This window comes from Crocodylus siamensis, chromosome 5 (assembly GCF_052110815.1).
Source record: "Crocodylus siamensis isolate JL-2025a chromosome 5, ASM5211081v1, whole genome shotgun sequence".
NCBI classification, from domain to species: Eukaryota; Metazoa; Chordata; order Crocodylia; family Crocodylidae; genus Crocodylus; species Crocodylus siamensis.
The window spans coordinates 204,884,406-204,902,521 of NC_143399.1; the positions used below are offsets into that span (position 1 = coordinate 204,884,406).

Genomic DNA, 18,116 nt, shown 5'->3' on the forward strand with positions numbered 1-18,116 from the left:
ACCCATGCTTACAGGCAAACCCACGCGCATACACCTGCGTGCACACAAACGCGCTGTGGACTCCCAGGCACACGCGTGTCCAGCCCCACACGGCCCGTCCTGCCTTTATCCCCCCACAGAGAGACACTCGGCTCCTGTGTAAAAGGGGCTGCGCTGCTCTCCCAGCTGCCCCGACCCCAGCCTGGGAGTGCGGCTCAGTTCGTCGCCATGACCCGTGGCCATGTGTTCCCCTCACTGGGCACGGGCAGCCCCTCTGAGCACCGGGAGGCACGGGTGGGTGGGGAGCAGGGGGCACCCCCTGCGCCCCCTCCAACAAGCTGGGCCCATGCCTGAGCCTACCAAAGAGTCAGACGCTCATCTCCAGGCCCCGACGCGGCAGGCGAGGGGGACGGCCCAGCCCTCCAGGAGCCCCCAGCACCACCAGCTCCAGCCCGCAAGGACTCCAGCGCCTGGGAGGGAGTTTTCCCGTTTTATTTTGCATAAAGTGCCACAGTCATCAGCAGGAAACGACTGCCCACTGCACGGTGTGGACCTCCTGGCCCTGGCACGGCACAGCTAGGAAGGGAAGGCAGTTTTGCCCAGACCCCGGGCGGCGAGGGGCTTTCCGGCACCCGCTGTGTCCTTCCTTCTGGCCCCACGACACAGCCGGTGGACCCCTCACCTGCTCCCACGGGGTCTGGCCCGAGTCACGGCAGCAGTCACGGGCGGGGGGGTGGCTCCCGGGGGTCTATCAGCTGTCCTGAGTCCCCCCCTCTCCGGGGATGGGCGGAAGCAGGAACCGCCGGCCCCACAGAAGGAAATTAAAAACCAGCCAGAGTCCAGTTCGGCCAACGCAGCGTCCGGGCAGGCCCGAGGCTGTCCCTCCCGGGGCAGCGGAGGAGGAGGCACGCAACCGGAGAGAGACACGGGGGAGTCCGTGTCTCCGTGCTGGCGGAGCACACGGCGCTCTTCACGCGGCAGCGGGGGCGGCCGCTGAGCTGGCCGCGGCGGGAGAGATTGCCGCCCACGGTCCCGGTTCTGGGCAAGGAGGGAGGTGGAAAGGCAGGAGCGCCGTGGGCTGCCCAGTACCACCCTGCCGCTCCAGCCCAGGCGCAACACGTGGTTCTCTGTGCACGCAGCCAGTGCCGGGAAGCGCCCGCTCGCTCGGACCCCCAGGCCCTTTCCCGCTGGGCTCGGACCTTTTCTAGTGCTACATGCCAGTGGAGCCGACACGCGTGTCCAGCACTGGCTCTACCCACGGAAGGGGTTGCCGCAAGCCCTGCCGCCTCCTGACGTGCTACGTTCAGGGATCAGACTTGGTAGCCATAAACCGATCTCGGGCCCCCCGGCTTGCTTGGGAGGGCCCAGCTCCAGCGATACCCCTGTGCAAGGCTTTGCCTCGTGCACTGGCGGCTTGTTGCCAGAGAAAGCCTCTCCCCCGGTGTCCGAAGGTGGCTGGAGGTACGTGGAGCCCAGCGTGGGGGAGCGAAGGCAGCTCAACTCCCCTGTCGCCGCCTTGCAGAGCAGGCCAGGCCCACGCGGCTCCTGGGTTTTGCTGGGCCTGGCGAGGAGGACCGCCGGCCTCCTCTCTAAATTGCAGCAGGGGGTTTGTCCGGCTGTGTCCTGACAGAGCCAGAGCCTGCGGGGTTGGGCCGGGAGGGGGGCTCCGTCTTCACCAGGACCCCTCGGTGCTCGGCCCCCGGTAGCCCGGGACCATCGGTGTCCACGCCTGTAGGACAGGGTGGCTGCAACTCGTCCCTGCCTGCAGGGAGCTGCCCCCCCCAGCAGAGCACCAGGGTGGGGGTTGCATGAAGAGGGGGGCCCCGTTCCTCCTCTTTGCTGGGCATCTCCAGCTCGGGGGTCTGCGCAGAGCAAGGTTCGGTGCCTGCTGGGATGGCGCGGGAGCAGCGGGGCCCAACGAGGCTGTCAGGGGGTATCTCTTGCTCTGGAGTCTGGGGGCTGCTCCCAGCACAGAGCGGGGTCTCCCAGCAGCCACGACTCTTCCCCCACTGCCCTCTGGGGTGTCCGTAGCCCCCTCCCAGTGATAAGAGCCAGGCAGCGCCCAAATTACCCCATGTCCGCTCCAGGATGAGCACCTGCAGGGGCCCAAGACCCCAGCCCGGCTCCCAAACCTGCCCACCGTGTGCAGCCTGGCTCCGGAGCTCGTCCCCGCACAGCTGGCGCACCTAGCCCGGCAACAGGCCGGTACAGGGGATTGGAGAAAGGCTGGGGCGGGGGCTGGGGCAGCAGTGTGCACAGAGGGGGTGCATGTGTGCGTGTGCATGGGGGGAGCTGCATGGGTGTGTGCATGGAAGGGAGGCTGTGGGTGTGCGCACGCAAGGATCTGTGTGCCCGTATGCAGCGCTGTGTGTGTGGAGGGGATGCGTGCGCGTGCATGCAAGGGGATGCGTGTGTGCATGCATGTGTGTAAAAGGGGCGTGCAGACGGGGTTCACATGTGTGATCATGGAGTGCATGTGTGCACAGGGGAGTGGGCGTGTGCACGCGGGGATCTGTGCGTGCATGCATGTGTGTGCAGGAGAGGGGCGCATGTGTGATTTCACCGAAGGGGTGCGTGTGTGCGTACATGTGCAGACGAGGGTGTGTGGAGGGGGATGCGCGTGGGGGCGCGCGAGGGGTTCATGCGTGCGTGCGTACATACGTGCGCGCGCACACCACCCTCCCCAGGACTCGCCCCCCACGGGGACGCACTCAGGAGAGCGCTGCAGGAGAGGGGGCAGCTGCCGCGCCCACGGGCCGCCTCCCCGCCAGCCCCCAGCACCAGCCCAGGGCACGGGGCCAGGCTCAGCACCGGCTCCGTGCCCGGGACGCGGGGCGGGGCGGAGGCACCAGTCACCTGTCCAGGATCGGGGCCAGGTCGTGGCGGGCGGTGCCCTCGCTCTTGAGGTCGGCGAAGACCTGGGTGAAGTAGCGGGGGTCGGCATTGATGCGCAGCATGCGGGCGCTGGTGGCGTGGATGATGCGCAGGCAGCGGTCCCAAAAGGCGTCCTTGCCCGCCTCCACCAGGAAGGGCTTGAGCGGGTAGGAGATCTCGTGGCCCATGTAGGAGTATGCCAGGTAGAGGCAGGTGAGCAGGGCGGCCTGCAGGTCGCGCTCGCTGGCCACGGCGTCGCCGTCGATGGCCTCGCGGCACAGCAGGTACACGAACACCACGTTGGCCGGCGTCACGAAGGCCTGGTCCTGCCAGCCCTGCAGCAGGAGCGCCCGGTCCACGCTGCGCAGCCACAGCCCCGGCTCCGCGGCCGACAGGTGCTTGAGGCGGTAGCAGCGCCGGCACAGGAAGGCTCCCAGGCACTTGAGCAGCTCGCTGGTGGACGCCTGGACCACCACGCGGCGCGGCGACGAGCCTGGGGCCGCCCCGGAGACGGCGGGCACGCGCTGCGCGCTGAGGGGCGCCGGGGACTGCGCGTCCCCGGCGGAGCCGGCGAGGTTGGCGCAGGACAGCGACTTCTGGGCGTTGTGGTGGTTGAGCTGGGCCACGTCCTGGGCGCCACGGGGGTCGTGGGCCTTGCCTCGCCCGCTCCGCTTCTTGGTGGAGGCCACCAGGCGCTTCCAGGTCAAGGCCGGCAGCAGCATGGAGGGACGCTTGAGGCTGCGGTCCGCCTTGGACCCGCCGCCCTTGGCGCTGGGGTAGTGGGCGAGGGAGCCGGCGGCGCCGGCGTCGTACAGGCCGGCTTGGCGGGAGCCGGGCGACAGCGACAGCACCGTGCCCATGCTGGGGGGCGCGGGGGGGCCGCCGGCTCGGGGTCACGGGGGCGAGGCAGGCATGGCCGTGCCCGGGGGGCGCTCACCTGGGCATCCTGGGGGACGGGGGCTGGGCTGCCCTTCCCCGGTGGCTCCGGCTCTTCCTCCCCAGCTGCGCCGGGGCGATGCTGGAGCCGGGTGGCACGGCTGGGCACGGCCGGCTGCCCCCCCAGCTCCCGCCAGCTGCGGCTCGGGGGCTCGGGGATGCTGATGGCGGTCCCTGCCCGGCTGGCAGCGGCTGCAGCCGGGAGCTGTGGAGCAACGCAGGAGGAGGAGACGGAGGCTGGTCCTGCTGCCGGGGAGGAGCTGAACCAGGCAGGGCCAGGCCGGGGGTGGATCCAGCCCCCTCCCTGCCAGCCTGCCTCCAGCCTGGGGCGGGGGCTTGCCTGGGCACCAGGGATGCTCCGTGCCCAGCGGGATGCAGGGGAAGGGCCGGGGGGGGGGTGCACCTCTGCCACCCCTCCTGGGCAGCAGGGAGGCCCCCACACCTGCATCCCCCAGGCCAGCTGGAGCAGCCCTCCCCTGCCCGTGGGGTGGGGGGCGCCCAGGGAGCTGGCAGAGCAGCCCCCTCCGGCTGGCCTCCGGCTGAGGTGCTGAGACGGGGGGTTCTCAGCTGCTCTGTGCTGGCCCCCCGTGCAGGCCAGCGGGGCCGTGGAGCCCTGCGGGCGCGGCCGGCGTGAGCTCACACCCACGTGCACGCAGGGGTGCAGTCGAGGATGCACGCGCAGCGCCAGTACAAGGGCAGGGGTGGCACCCCTCGCCCTGCACGCAGAGCTCGGGGGAACACACATACACACACGCCCAGAGCTGGGGGGGTCTCCTACACACACCCCTGTAGAGCTAGGAGGGTCTCTCTCTCCCACGCACACACGCACACGCACAGCAGCGGGGTCGCGCACACACGTGCACACCGCCACGGGGCTGCGCGCAGCCGTGCAGGCCGCACGGCGCCTCGACGGGGGCCGCGACCCGGCAGAGCTCGGCCTGCCCCCCCAGCGAGGCAGGCTGGAAGCAGAGCCGGCGCGGGCGGGGCCGTGGTCCGGCTACCACCGGGGATCTCCGGGGCCAACGCACTCGCCCCGCTGCTGGACCAGGCGGGGCAGGACGCAAGAGCGGCCCACGCTTCGGGGTCCCACCCTGGGGAGACTGCGGGAGACACCCTCCGCCCACGGGGCCTCGCGTGCCCACGCGTGTGCCACGGCCTCGGGCCCAGCCACGTGGAGCGCCCCCGCCGGCCAGCTGCAGGCACCAGCGGGAGGAGCGCCCCACGGAACAGCCGCTCCCTGCAGCCCGGGGGGGAGGGGAGACTGCTGAGGGAACAGCCGGCCCCGCCCCGCCCCGCGGCCTACACTTCCCGGCGGGCGCCGCGGCCACTTCCGGTCGGGGCCTTCCGGCGCGGCGGGAGCGGCGCGGCCTGCGGCGGGATGGAGGCCGTGCCCCGCATGCCCATGATCTGGCTGGACCTCAAGGAGGCCGGAGACTTCGCCTTCCCGCAGCCCGTCAAGAAGGTGCGACGGGCGGGGGGGGCGCGGTTAATGGGGCTGGGGGAGGCTCTCGGGGGACGGTTCACGCCGGTGGGAGGTAGTTAACGGGGTGGGGCTTGGGGCAGTTAATGGGGGGAGGTTCAGGGGGCAGGCAATGGGGGGGGAGGGACTGGGGGAGCGCGTGGGGGCGGGGACAGTTGAAGGGGGAGGGGTCTTCCAGGCCCTCCTGCCCCTTGCGCAGGTGCCGCCAGGCAGCAGCAGGGGTGTGCGCCGCAGGAATGGAGTGAGCGAGGGGCAGGGTGCCCCGGCCTGGCGGGGGCGCTGCCCCCGGGCTCCCCTGCCTGACCCCGCCTGGCTTGAAGCCGGGGCTTGATGGGGTTGGGGAAGGGACCGGCCCGGGCCCGGGCCCTGGGGAGGCTGCAGAAGGGGGTGGAGAAGAACAGCCGTGGGCACGGGCACGCAGGCGGGGGTTGGGCTGAAATGGGCTGAAGGAGTTTGTTGTCCTGTGCTGGATGCAGCGCAGGTTTCTCTGTATGACTTCAGACTTCCCAAGTGGCGGTGTCCCTTTGCTCGCTGCCTGCCTCGGTTTCCTCGTTGCTGTCAGTACCTGCGCTGTGTGCCCACATCACCTGAGCTGGGGCCCCAAGGGCTGTTTGCCCAGGAACATTGCACTGGTGCCAGCTGCTGCTCTATCCCCCCAGACAGTGGGCACAAGCTGTCCTCGGAGGGGAGAAAAAGGCCTGTGGCTCCTGCATGTCAGCATGCCTCTTGTTTGTTTGTATCTCTGATATAAAAGGGGAGACTGAGCGGATAAACGGGCGGGACAGGAAACCTCTGACTATGCGCAGAAAGACGGTGGGGCCTTCGAGCCTGAGGAATCACGCTGCCCTTCCTGAGCCTGGGGTTGGTTTGAAACTGCTCGGGGAGCTCAGCTCAGCGTAGCTGGTGCTCAGGGACCTTTCTGCTTGGAAAGGGTCACAGGATTGTGAATGATCAGGCTGGCCTCCGTGTTGCAAGTCGGGTGCTGAGTCATGTTTGCAGGGCACTGGTAGCAAGAAGGAGGAAAACAGCAGTCCTTGCCATTCCCGTTTATCTGCTCGGGCGGGGAAGCACTGCTGGCTCGGCGCCTCTGCCTTTCCAGGAGATGCAGCCCACAGCTGTGCTGGATTCCTGCCCAGAGGGAGGCTTTCAAGCCAGGGGTCTCTTGGAGATGGTAGGCCCGCATGTGTCCAGGGGATGGCACATCTTACACCCCAAGCAGTGAAAAGCAGCACAGTGGCAGCCTTGGCTGTGACTTCCCAGGGTAAAGGGCATGGGGGTGGGGGGAGTATTTATTGCGTCTCTACAGCTTTGGCAGCCCAACTTCTCTGCGCTTTGCTGGGGCCAGGAGTCCCTGGGAGGGTCGGTGCCCAGTTGGACTGGCTCGTCCAGTCTTGCTGTCTGGGCTGAGATGCAGGAGCGGGTTTGTGCAGCTCCAGGCTTTAATGCCTTTGGGCACCAGGAACACGGGAGGATCTCGCCAGGGTGTTGTACCCTAAGGAGCTGCAGGGACAAAAGCACTTTAGGTCCTGGCGGGTTAGGAGGCAGTGGTGAGGAGTGCAGTGCTCTGACCTGCCTTATGGAAGTAAGTGACCAAACTCCTGTTATCCAAGGATCCCGCAGCACCTGTGGGACCGGTTGCGTTTCCCCTGAGTCCACCCTGATGCATGCGAGAGGCTTGTGTTGGTTCCTCACTGGCAATATGGCCTGAACCCCCCAGCCTCCTGCCTCGCCCTCCCACTTGCTGTGTGAGCTTGGGAGTCCTTCATCTCCCCTCCAGTCTGAAACAGGGAGGTTGTCTGCCCAAAAGGCCAGCCCGATTCTTGGGAAGCGCTGGATCCTCTGGAAGATCCTGTGGAAGTTGACTCCAGGAGCATCTGCTCTCGGTGGCTTGATGCCATGGGCTCCCATAGCAGGATGCAGGAGCTGTGCTGTCCCAGTGTAGCTGACAGTTCCCCACTTCATTTCTTGTAGCCCAGCCCTGGTGAGATGAGCCTCTTTGGCTGGTTGTCAGCTTGACGTTCGGCCTCACGTGGTCAGCAAGGCCCTGCCGTGATCTGAACATGACTGAGTTTGGTTGGCATGGAGTGGGGTCTCCCCCAGCTGGCACTCTGCTCCAGCCCACCCTGGGGCCAGTGACCCTCTCAGGGTATGCCTTTGCCACCTCTATGCCCGCGTGGGTGGAGCAGGAGTGAGGGGACAGGGCAAACTTCCTGGGGACAGCGCAGACCTGCCTTCGAGGTGCTCCGTGTTCAACGGCCATGGTGCCCCAGACCTGCGGGAGGCTGTCCGTTGGAGAAGCTTTGGCCACACCTGCTTACACCTTTGTTGGAAGCTCTTGGGCTTTGCCTTCCTGCAGAGGTGACTTGGGTGTTGTGCGCATCTCGGGGCCCATGCATGCTTGTGCGCATGGTTGTAATGCAGGGCACGGTGCCTTGGGCCGTGTGCGACAGACCCCCGGTGAGCCACTCACCAGCTGCTACAGCAGTTGGTTTGTGGTGTGGGCACGTACCAGTGCTGCTTGTCCTGCCCTGTCCCCTCAGCCCCCCACCCCCTCAGGGGTATGCAAGGCCTCCTGTAATTCTCGGGGGGAGTAGCAGGTTAATAGCTCAGCAAACAGCGTTGTGGGCCATGGCCCTAGGAGCCTCGCGTGGACGCAGCACCTTGGGTGCTGTTTTGCATTATCCCCATCCTGGCCCTGCTGGTGGGAGTGCTGGCAGGCAGCCTCCTCATGAGGGCCCTCCACAGTGGGTCCCAGCCGTGTCCTGGGAGGCTCCTGGCTCATCCTGGAGCTGTGCGAGTAGCGGCTCCCAGTACGCTCATGAGGGATCAGCCCGTGCCTCGTGGGGCTGCAGGGAGCAGATGGCTGTCAGGCTGCAGAGCCTGTTCCCTACCCAGCATAAAGCTGTCTCCGCGCTCCCTTCGCCCTGCTCGCCAGAGGCCGTGCCGAGAGGGCCAGCCACAGGCTGGAGGGAGTGGGCCGGGGAGCGCCCCCCATTCTGAGCTGAGAGGCCTCGTGCCTGGCAAACACGCCTCGGCTGGAGGGAGAGCTCGGTGGGATCCCCTTGTTCTACTGGATCCCCAGCGTGCCGACCGGTCCGTCGGCCCCTCGTCTGCGGCAGCGTTTGGCCAGGGGGAAGCAGAGGCCTGGAGTCTGGCCTGCCCTCCTGCCTGCGCCGGGGCTGCGTCACACCAGGGTTAATGATCAATGGGATCCACCTCTAGCCAGGTGCTCTGCCCCGCTCCTTCGGTGTATCGGCAAGGGCCGCACCACGGGGGTCTTGTGGGCCAGACGTCTCCTGGACGAAGCGCACAGCCTCGTGATGACCATGCAGGTCCCGTGGGTGGGTGGTTGTGCTCGGGGAAGGGTGACCCAGCTGGGAAGGCACAGGCTTTGCACTGCCTGCTGGGCATTGTCGCTGCCTGATGCAGGTCTCGCCCTTGCTGGCCATGGTCAGAGGCTCCTGCAGGTCAGGCTCGAAGGTCACAGACTTGAGGTCCCCGTTGGCCCGAGTCCTGCGTCTGCAGTGGTAACGTGCGTTGCCTGGCACCGCGTCTTGTAGGCACATCCCTGCCACGGCCTGGCCACCGCTCAGTGTCCCTGCTGGAGTCTGTGGCAGCTCTGCTGAGTGAGACCCTAGCAGAGAAGCTGCTTTGGGGATTGGACCGTGACCACGGTTTGTCCTGTGCCAGAAGCATGGTGTTGTGGAGAGCAGTAGCTCAGAGTCATGGCTGGGCTAGGTTTGGACCAGGACCAGACCCAGGACTGAAGGGCAGAGGTTTTAGCACCCCAGGTTGCAGAGCTGGCCCCAGCATATCACCCTAGTGAGACCACCCCCACTCTCCTCTCCACAGTCTTAAACCTACTCTGTGTCCTAGCACCTCATCCCTAAGGATTGCGCACAGTTTGGGGTCTGGTCAGGTACAGCCTGCTTCCTCTGACCTGTACGGCTCTCCTTCTGGGCCTTGCTCCTGCGTGTACCCTTGGCTGGCTGGTACAGTGGGAGTTGGGACTCCTGGGTTCTCTTCCTGCGTCTGCCATGACTTGACTTACACCGTGGGCATGTAGCATCAGGATCCCACTCCGTGCTGCAAGCTGAGAGCTCAGCTCGTCGGCCATAGGCCTGTGCCCAGCTGCTTGCAACACTCTCAAAGGCACCAGGAGCTATGAGGTGGGGCTCCCTTATGACCCCAGAGCAGCCAGCTCACAATGGGCAGGCCTCTTCGACTGCCGGCTGCTGGCCTGACATGTCTTTCCGAGGGAGGCCTTACTTCCCCTGAGCGCTCCCTGCCACGGAGCTGTGAGTCGCAGGCTCTCCCCCGCTCCATCTCTGCAGCTGCTGGGGCTCTCCTGCATGGCCCAGAGAGGTGGAGCGCTCCAGCAAGTGGGCGGCATGCCGCTTGGAGAGCGCAGCGCACCTGGCACCCGGGGAACCTGAGGAAGCAGACGGCGGAGAGAGGTGTGTGGTCCGGGGCCCTGCAGGTGCTACGCACGGTAGAGATCTCCGCCGCCTGCAGCCATAGCTCCTGGGGCTCCCACCCAGCTGGCCCTCCGTGCTGAGAGCTTGGGCGGCTGCCGTGCCTACGACCAGCAGGTTATCCAGGAGACTGCCCGTGGCGATCAGGCAGGGAGCTGCAGCAGGTGTTCTGGCTCTTCTCTGGTGGTTGAGCCATGGCTCTGATCCCTGAGGGTCACTTACACCTGCGGTCGTGCTTGTCCGTAGCTTTCCTGTGGTTTCCCTTTCAGCCTCTGTTCCCACATCTGGTCCTGGATTGCTGTGGTGTTGGCATGCACTGCAGGCTGCTGCCACTTTTCACCCCGGGGTGGCTGCTTTCAGAGTAGACCCGCACGGCTCGGTTTCTCTCGGGGCAGGTTAGCGAGAGTTTAGCACAACGTACCATAAAGGCAGACCAAGACATCTGCCTCCCTGCCATAGAAACTCTCCCCCAGTGAATCATCCCATTGGAGAGGGCAGCTGTGGTTGAGGAGCTGGCCTTTCTGCACAGCGGGTGTTGGGAGTCTCTTCCCTGCTGGTCCCAGTTGCAGGCTCTAACTGGTCTTTCCTCCTCCAGTTTGTTCTGAAGAACTATGGGGAGAACCCAGAGAGCTACAATGAGGAACTGAAGAAGCTGGAGCTGCTCCGGCAGGTGAGCATGTGGCTGGCCTTGCCTGCGCTGCAGCGGGGACCGGCCCTGTGCCAGGCCAGAGCTCAGGCCCATTAACAGCTGGAGCCACACTCAAGTGGGAGCCAGGCAGGCTGTGCACCAGGGGCAGGGTAATACTCCCCTCTGTTCCCTCAAGGGAGCTGGTTTCAGGCCAAGCTACGTGCCTACAACCATCCTTCCCAGTATGGGTGGTGGGAAGGCTTTGAGCCCAGCTGGCAAGGATCAAAACCACTGTGAGATCTCACCAGAACGGTGCCTGCCTTGGCAGCCCCACAAGTCAGAGTCATGGGGCCTGAGCTTTCCTTCATGTCTGGCTTGTGACCCACGTGGGGGCCAAGCTAGGAGGTAGCACTTCACTGCTGTGGATAAAAAGGCACCTGGTCTCAGGCACCTTTCTGCATAGCCAGAGGCAGACAGGACTCTTGTGGGTTGGGAGAGAGATCCTGGCAGTAGTGCCAATACCCAGCCACAGTGTCGGGGGCCTGGGCTGCAAAGACGGACTGGAAAGGCCAGAGGCAGGAACATCAGTGCTGCCCATAGTGTGACTCCAGCCGTGGACTCCCTCTGTGGATCATGCTTATGCAGAGCTGTGAGGATTTGTAGGCCTGGCAGCCAAGCCCAGCCATTAGCATCACTCTTCAGGCCCCGCACCCTGGCTTCTGGCTGGTCCGACATAGGAGGAGCAGCCAGAGTCCCTGGCACTTTGAGCTCTCATCTGTGTGTGCAGTTTGAGGATGTGTAGCACCAGCAAAATTTTAAATCCCCTGTGGACACCTTGGGCTTCCTGCTGGGCAGGATACGAGAGTACCTGCCACTTGCAGTGAAATGCAGAGCCCTGGGGTGTGCGTCTGCCTCCCAACACCTGCTTGCTTTCCCCAAAATAGGTTCATGGGAGCATGGAAAAGCAGGGCTGGTGGGGGGCCCCATGCTCTGCTCCCTGCAGTCATCCCTGGCCAAACTATCCTAGACAACCTGCTTTTACAAACTTCCAACAAGAGAGGCTGCCCCACCCTCAGAGTCAGAAAGCTCTTCCTAATACCCAGCCAAAACCTCCCTGGCTGCAACTTAAGACTGTTGTTGCTTGTTCTGTCCCTTGCAGCCACAGAGACCAGCCCACCTTCATCCCCTTCACAAGCACCCCTTTCATATTGAAAAGCTGTTATCTGGTTGTCCCCACTCCCCCAGTCTTCCCCCCACTCCAAACTAAATCTTCCCCGTTCTCCTAACTGTCTCAAGAGTCTCGTTTCCTAGGCCTCTAATCACTGGACTTCCCACTCTGTCTACATCTTTCCTGAAGTGTGGGGCCCACAAAGCAGAGCTCCAGGGGAGGCCTCACCAGTGCCAAATAGTGGCAGAATCACTTCCCTTGATTTGCAAGTGATGCTCCCGTTAAAAGCCAAAAGCTGGGTTGCTATTTTTGCATCAAGAGCATGCTGTTGCCTCTAATTCGGTGTCTGCAGCTCCACCCAGCTTGGTGAGCTCAGATCGGAGACCCACTGTGCTTTACGCTGCTGAGGAACAAGGAGAGCGTCTCTACCCCAAGGCGCTAGCAGCCACTCCTTGCTCATCACCAGAGAGGACCGCTCTGGGGGTCGCCTTTGCCTTGGCACCAAGCCATGTCCCTTTGAGAGGCACTGCTGTTGGGGGTGCCAGTAGCCCCTCCCCTGGGAGCACCCCCCACCCCTGTCTAAGCACCGGACCTTTCTCTCATGCTTCCTACCCTCCGCTCTCTCCCCAGAACGCGGTAAATGTGCCCCGGGACTTCGAGGGTTGCAGCATCCTGCGAAAGTACTTCGGGCAGCTCCACTACCTGCAGAGCCGCATCCCCATGGGGGCTGAGCAGGAGGCGGCCGTGCCCATCACCTGGTAAGGCTGTGCTGTGTCCCCCTCCCCTCCGCATGATGGCAGGTCTGTGTCCAGCTGTCTGCCTGCCCTAGGGGAGCTCAGGAGCCCTTTCCCAGCACGTCCCAACAGCAGGAGTAGGGCAGGTGAAGGAGGGACTCCTGTGGACTCCAGGAGCATGCTGTGAGCCAAGCGGCTTTGTCCCTTGTCTGTTTCCTTGGGGATTCAGGTCCTTCCTAGACTGCTGGAACATCCTACTCTCCAGCCTGCAGCTCTCCTGCACTGGTTATTGGGTGACCTGCCCTCTGACCAGCTCACCCCTCTCTGCCCTGTCCCTACCCTGCCTTGCAGGTCTTCTCTGCGCCTCCACCCCTGCTCTTTCTCTTCGTGCTCCTTCCCACAAACTCCTGGAAGACTGATTCAGGCTCAACTTTAGGAAAAACTTCTTCACAGTCAGGGTGTCTAGACTGGAATAAGATCCCTCTGGAATAAGATCCCTCCAGAGGTGGTGCAGTCACCTACCTACCCTGGATATCTTCAAGAGGAGACTAGGCGGTCACCTTGCTGGGGTCACCTGACCCCCAATTATCTTTCCTGCTTGGTGCAGAGGCTGAACCCAATGATCTTCCAAGGTCCCTTACAGTCTATAAATCTACTGTTCCCTTCCCGTGCTAGGAACTTCCCCTCAGCCCTGTGTGTGCTTTGCCCAGGACTCCCTCCCCGCTCCAGCCTTCCCAGTGACCTGTGCAGGATGGGACGAACCCAGAGACTCTGCCCTCTGTGTTTGCTCTGGGCCTGACATGTTCTCTCCTCACTGCCTACCTACCTGTGCTCTAGGGCTGGCAAGCCCATGACCCCTTCCAGTGCAACCAGGGCTCCTTGCTGCAAAATGTCACATGCTATAGAATGACTACAGAACGATCGAATACAATCCCCTACTCCTGGGGCAATAGGGCAGTCTAGGGGTACAAGTGTTAAGCATGCTGTGGGTCAGCCCAGGCTGACAGGAGCTAACTGAGGGTCCGTTCAGCAGTGAGGTATTGCTGTTGCAGCATTTGCACTTGGCCTGTTGCTGACACGCACTTTCTGGGTGGCATGGTGGTGTCCCAGTAACCTGAGCCCCAGCGGAGGTATTGCATCCTGTCCCCTCAGTGACCCATGGTGAGAGCCAAGCTGAGACCAGGCCTGCAGGGAACATGTGGTAGATGGTGGCCCACTGCTGTCCCCAGGATGCTGGGGTAGGGGTGGGCTGGGTTGTGCCAGAGGCAGCAGCCAGGTGAGCTTGTGTCTCTTGCTGTGCACACACGTGGGCAGTGTGTACCTACGCTCGACATGCTTTCAGCTCAAGTGCTAGGTGCCAGCTTGATATCGGAGAGGAAGGGACCCCTTAGTCCACTGAGCATATTCCTCTGTTCGCAATCAACTGCATATCCAGACTCCGACAGTGTCTGCTCCACCCCCTTATGCACCACAGCTACAAAGCACATGACAAAGTTACCATGCCTCTGCTGGGTCCCTTGGGTACCAGGCAGGAAGATGAGGGCTGTGTCTTGCTGCAGCAGATCAAGCCAGCCTCAATCTCAGAAGTGTCAAATGGAGCTCATCCCTGGGAAGCATCCTCTGCCTGTCAAAGTCTGCTAGTGGTGCAGTGTTCCCAGAGTAGCCTGATCATGCCAGCCCCCGAACTACCTGTTAATCTTCATCATTCCCCCCTTCTCTCAGGATGGGGAGATGTACAAAACAGTGACCTGGATGGGGTGGCAGATGAACTGCTCCTTTCCCCTAATACAAGAACAAGGGAGTGTTGAGCCAGACCTAAACACCTCCTGGAGATCCCACCACCTCTCTGGGTAACATGTTCCGGTACTTTACCACCCTGCTAGTGAGAGGTTTTTTCCTAATATCCAACCTAAACCTCCCTTGCTGCAACTTGAGCCCATTGCTCCTTGTCCTGTCATCTGCCCCCACTGAGAACAGTCCAGCTTCATCCTGGAAAAGGGCCAGTGTGGTCCCTATTTTCAAGAAGGGGAGGAAGGAAGAGCCTGGCAACTACAGGCCAGTCAGCCTCACTTCTATCCTGGGGAAGGTCTTTGGAAAAATTATCAAGGGCCTCATCTGTGAGAGTCCTGCAGGGGAAGCGATGTTGAGGGGTAACCAGCATGGGTTCATGCCAGGCCGATCCTGCCTGACTAAACCTGGTCTCCTTCTATGACCAGGTAACAAAGAGCTTAGATGGGAAGGAGGAAGAAGTCAATGTCATCTTCTTGGACTCCCAGAAGGCTTCGACACAGCGTCCCACCCAGTTCTGGTGGGCAAGCTGAGGGGCTGCGGCATTGATGACTGCACGGTCACATGGATGGCAAACTGCCTCCGGGGCGCACCCAGAGGTGGTGGTGGACGGGTCGATGTCGACCTGGGGGGTGTGGGCAGCGGAGCCCCCCAGAGCTCGGTCCTTGGGCCAGTGCTGTTCAACCTCTTCATTAGTGACCTGGATGAGGGGGTGGAGAGCGCCCCGCTCAAGCTCGCTGATGACCCCAAGCTGGGGGGTGAAGTGAATACACCGGCAGGCAGGGACCGCATCCAGGCAGACCTGGATAGGTTGGAGAAGCGGGTGATCTGAACAGGATGCGGTTCAGCAAGGACAAGTGCAGGGTGCTGCACCTGGGGAGAGGGAACCAGCATTATGGTTATAGGTTAGGGGCTGCCCCTCTCGGCAGCACAGGGGCAGAGAGGGATCTTGGAGCCGGGACTGACTCCAGGATGAATATAAGTCGCCGATGCGATGAAGCAATAGGCGGAGCCGACCGCACCCTGCCCTGCATCAACAGGGGCAGCACTAACAGGTCCAGAGAGGTCTTGCTCCCCCTCTATGCGGCGCTGGTCAGGCCGCGGCTGGAGTCCTGTGTCCAGTTCTGGGCGCCGCACTTCAAGAGGGACGTGGGGAACCTGGAGAGGGTCCAGAGGAGGCCACTCGCATGGTTGGGGGCCTCTGTGGCCAGCCCTATGAGGAGAGGCTGAGGGACCCGACTCTCTTCAGTGTTCGCAAGAGGAGATGAGGGGGGATCTTGTGGCTGCCTACAAACTTATCAGGGGCCAGCAGCAGGGACTCGGGGCCCTGGTGAACAGACTTTCCCCCCTTGGAGTCACCAGGAACAATGGCCACAAGCTGAGGGAGGAGCGGTTTAGGTTAGATATTAGGAAGAACTACTTCACGGTAAGGGTGGCCAGAGCCTGGAACAGGCCCCCCCAGAGAGGTGGTGCTCTCACCTTCCCTGGAGATCTTCAAGAGGAGACTGGATAGGCACCTGGCTGGGGTCTTATGACCGCTGCTACCCCCAGTGCTCCTTCCTGCCCGTGGCAGGGGGTTGGACTTGATGATCTGTCTAGGTCCCTCCCGACTCATTGATTCTGTGATCCTTTTTGCAACCCCCTGCAGGGAGGTGTAGGCTGTTAGTAAATCCCCCCTCAGTTTTGTCTTCTGCAGACTAAATAAGCCCAGCTCTCTCAGCCTCTCCTCACAAGACATGTCCCCCAGCCCTTGAATCATTTTCATTGTCTTCTGTTGGACTCTCTCCAACGTGTCCACATCCTTTCTTTGATGGAGGGGGCCCAAAACTGGATACAGGGCTCCAGATGTGGCCTCCTGGGTGCTGAATAGAGGGGGAAATCACTTCCCTCGATCTTCTGACAAAGCTTCTACCAGTGCAGCCCAAGATGCCGTTCGCCTTCTTGGCAACGAGGGCACACTGCTGGCTCTCATCCATCTTATTGTCCAGTGTCACCCCCAGGTCCTTTTCTGCAGAGCTGCTGCCCAGCCAGTTAGCCCCCAGCCTGCACTAGTATGTGAGATTTTTCCATCCTAAGTGCAGGACTTTGCCCTTCTCCTTATTGAACCTCATCAGATTTCTTTTGGCCCAATCCTCCAACATGGAGTAGCTGGGGTCAGGCTGTCCTGACGCATGCAGAAGTAGGGCGGCTCCATCCCTACAGAGCCCCGGGCGAGCATGTGAGTGGTGCCAATGTCCTGCTGTGTTGCTGACACAGCCTGCCTCTCTTGGAGAAGGTCAGGCTCACTCCCTCTTGCTCTAACTGCTATGCAGTATTTCACTAGTAGTCTGGGATGGTGGATCACAACTAAGATCAAAGAGTGTGGATGGAGCTGGCGGCTGCACTAGTAAGTTGTTACCCAGCATTAACAAGCCCATTTCATTCAGGTTTAAAGTTACAGCAGGTTAGCTTGCTTACTCCAGGAGAGGCATGAGCAGATGTAATGGTCAATTCAAGCTGAGTAGCAGGTCTCACCTCCCCTTTGAAAATGTTTGAATGTCATGTCTGCCCATGGCCTGAAACATCAGAGCTGGGCTGGCGTTGGTCACCTGCAGTCTTTTAGATCATTTGGCTCCAGGCCAGTTGTCAGAGCTGTTAGTACTAACCCATGCACCTCTCCTGAAGCCATCACCAATGTGTGCTCCATGGGCAGCTGGGCTGTGCCCTAGGGCATCCTGCTAGCTTCCTTTGTGGCAGGCAGTAACTCACTCGTCTCCTCTCTCCACAGGACAGAGATCTTCTCTGGCAAGACAGTTACTCATGAAGATATCAAGTATGAGCAGGCTTGCATCCTCTATAATCTTGGTAAGGCCCAGAGCACAATGGCGTGGCTTCCTTGGCAGCCTCTTTGCAGAGAGTCTGCCATGGCTTGTTCAACCCCAGACAAGTGTCCTTCTCCCTGGCCAGCCCTTCCTCTGTGCATGACCCATCTCCTACTGTGCTGGGGGGGACCTGAGAGGGTAGAGAACCTAGGCAGCCTCCATGAAGGTGCAGTGCCTTTTAGTGCCTTGCCATGAACAGGGAAGGCCGCTGAATGAGGCCCTTGTCGCTTTACAACATTGGCCAAACCACAGCCCTTGATGCGTTTCTTTTCTGTATGTCCTGTAGCCTTTGATCTCAGGCTACGTTCAAGGTGTTTGACTCTGTATTTGTGTGCAGTCAAGGATGATTCTCTTCCATGATGGTCTTGTCAGGCACCTTCGGAGCACAGATAAGGCCTACCCAGGATTGACAGACTCTGTTTTGGCTCAGACATATGTTTCAGTACCGAGTGGGTGCCTCTGGGTTTTGGTTCTTGTGTTCATTTGTGCGTGAGAGAGAGAAACAGAAAAGCCAGATTCCAGGACCTAGCCAGGAGAGCTTGTCCCTTTCTCGGTGAATGACATTGCAGTGTGTCCACATTTTACTGCACCTGACAAATCCAGGACATACCTGCATGAAAGCTGTATCAGTTTAACTGCCACACATGCAGCTTTTCCCTCAAACATTCATCCTCCAAAATTGGCGTGCGCATCTTAAGCAAGGAAGCTGATTTTTCTGCCTGGAATAGAAGCATGGAGGCACTATGAAATGACTCCTGTTCTTTTTCTCTCTCCTCCTGCCTCCCCCTCACCCACCCAGCACTGCAGTGAGGGAGGGAGGGAGTTCAGTCTTCAGCAGCAACTATCATTTTAACCATTTTGTGCACACTGCAAACCTGGTAGTTACTTTAGCTGTGCAGCTAAGAGTTGCTGCCAATTATGCAGTGGCGGTGAGAGGCTTAAACCTGTAGCTTTTGCCTGTTCAGAAATTGGGGGGGTGAGGGAGCTGAAGATTGGGCTTTGCCCCTGCTCCATGAGACTATCTTTCGGGGAGAAACATTCCTTCATTCTACATTTCAGAAACAAGGTGCACATGGTATATAAGAAAATGCAATATTTAGACCTGGATCTGAGCGAAATGGAGCAAACTTCCGCTTGTTGGGGCAAAGATTCACCCTCCTTAAGTCAATTTGGATTTTCAGTAAAGTCGTGGC

At 61.5% G+C, this 18,116-nt stretch overlaps 2 protein-coding genes across 3 annotated transcripts in view; one reads left to right on the forward strand and one right to left on the reverse strand.

Moving 5' to 3' along the window:
* Positions 1–470: 470 nt before the first annotated feature.
* On the reverse strand, positions 471–4,010 carry LOC149865195 (cyclin-dependent kinase 5 activator 1-like). The gene has a single exon (XM_090047991.1). It carries the CDS (start codon positions 3,711–3,713, stop codon positions 2,832–2,834), a length of 882 nt encoding a protein of 293 aa, XP_089904117.1. The 5' UTR covers positions 3,714–4,010; the 3' UTR covers positions 471–2,831.
* Positions 4,011–5,132: 1,122 nt separating this feature from the next.
* PTPN23 (protein tyrosine phosphatase non-receptor type 23) overlaps positions 5,133–18,116 on the forward strand; it is a 32,306-nt gene continuing 19,322 nt past the window's right edge. For both annotated transcript variants that reach the window (XM_090047994.1, XM_090047993.1), the window contains exons 1-4: positions 5,133–5,251; positions 10,340–10,414; positions 12,171–12,298; positions 16,830–16,906. In XM_090047994.1, coding sequence (XP_089904120.1) covers positions 5,168–5,251; positions 10,340–10,414; positions 12,171–12,298; positions 16,830–16,906 — 364 coding nt within the window. In that variant the 5' untranslated portion in view covers positions 5,133–5,167. The remainder of the gene's footprint in view (positions 5,252–10,339; positions 10,415–12,170; positions 12,299–16,829; positions 16,907–18,116) is intronic.

Bases quoted from the DNA above. Each gene is read 5' to 3' on its own strand.
- LOC149865195 (XM_090047991.1), bottom strand. From the start codon at position 3,713: ATGGGCACGGTGCTGTCGCTGTCGCCCGGCTCCCGCCAAGCCGGCCTG.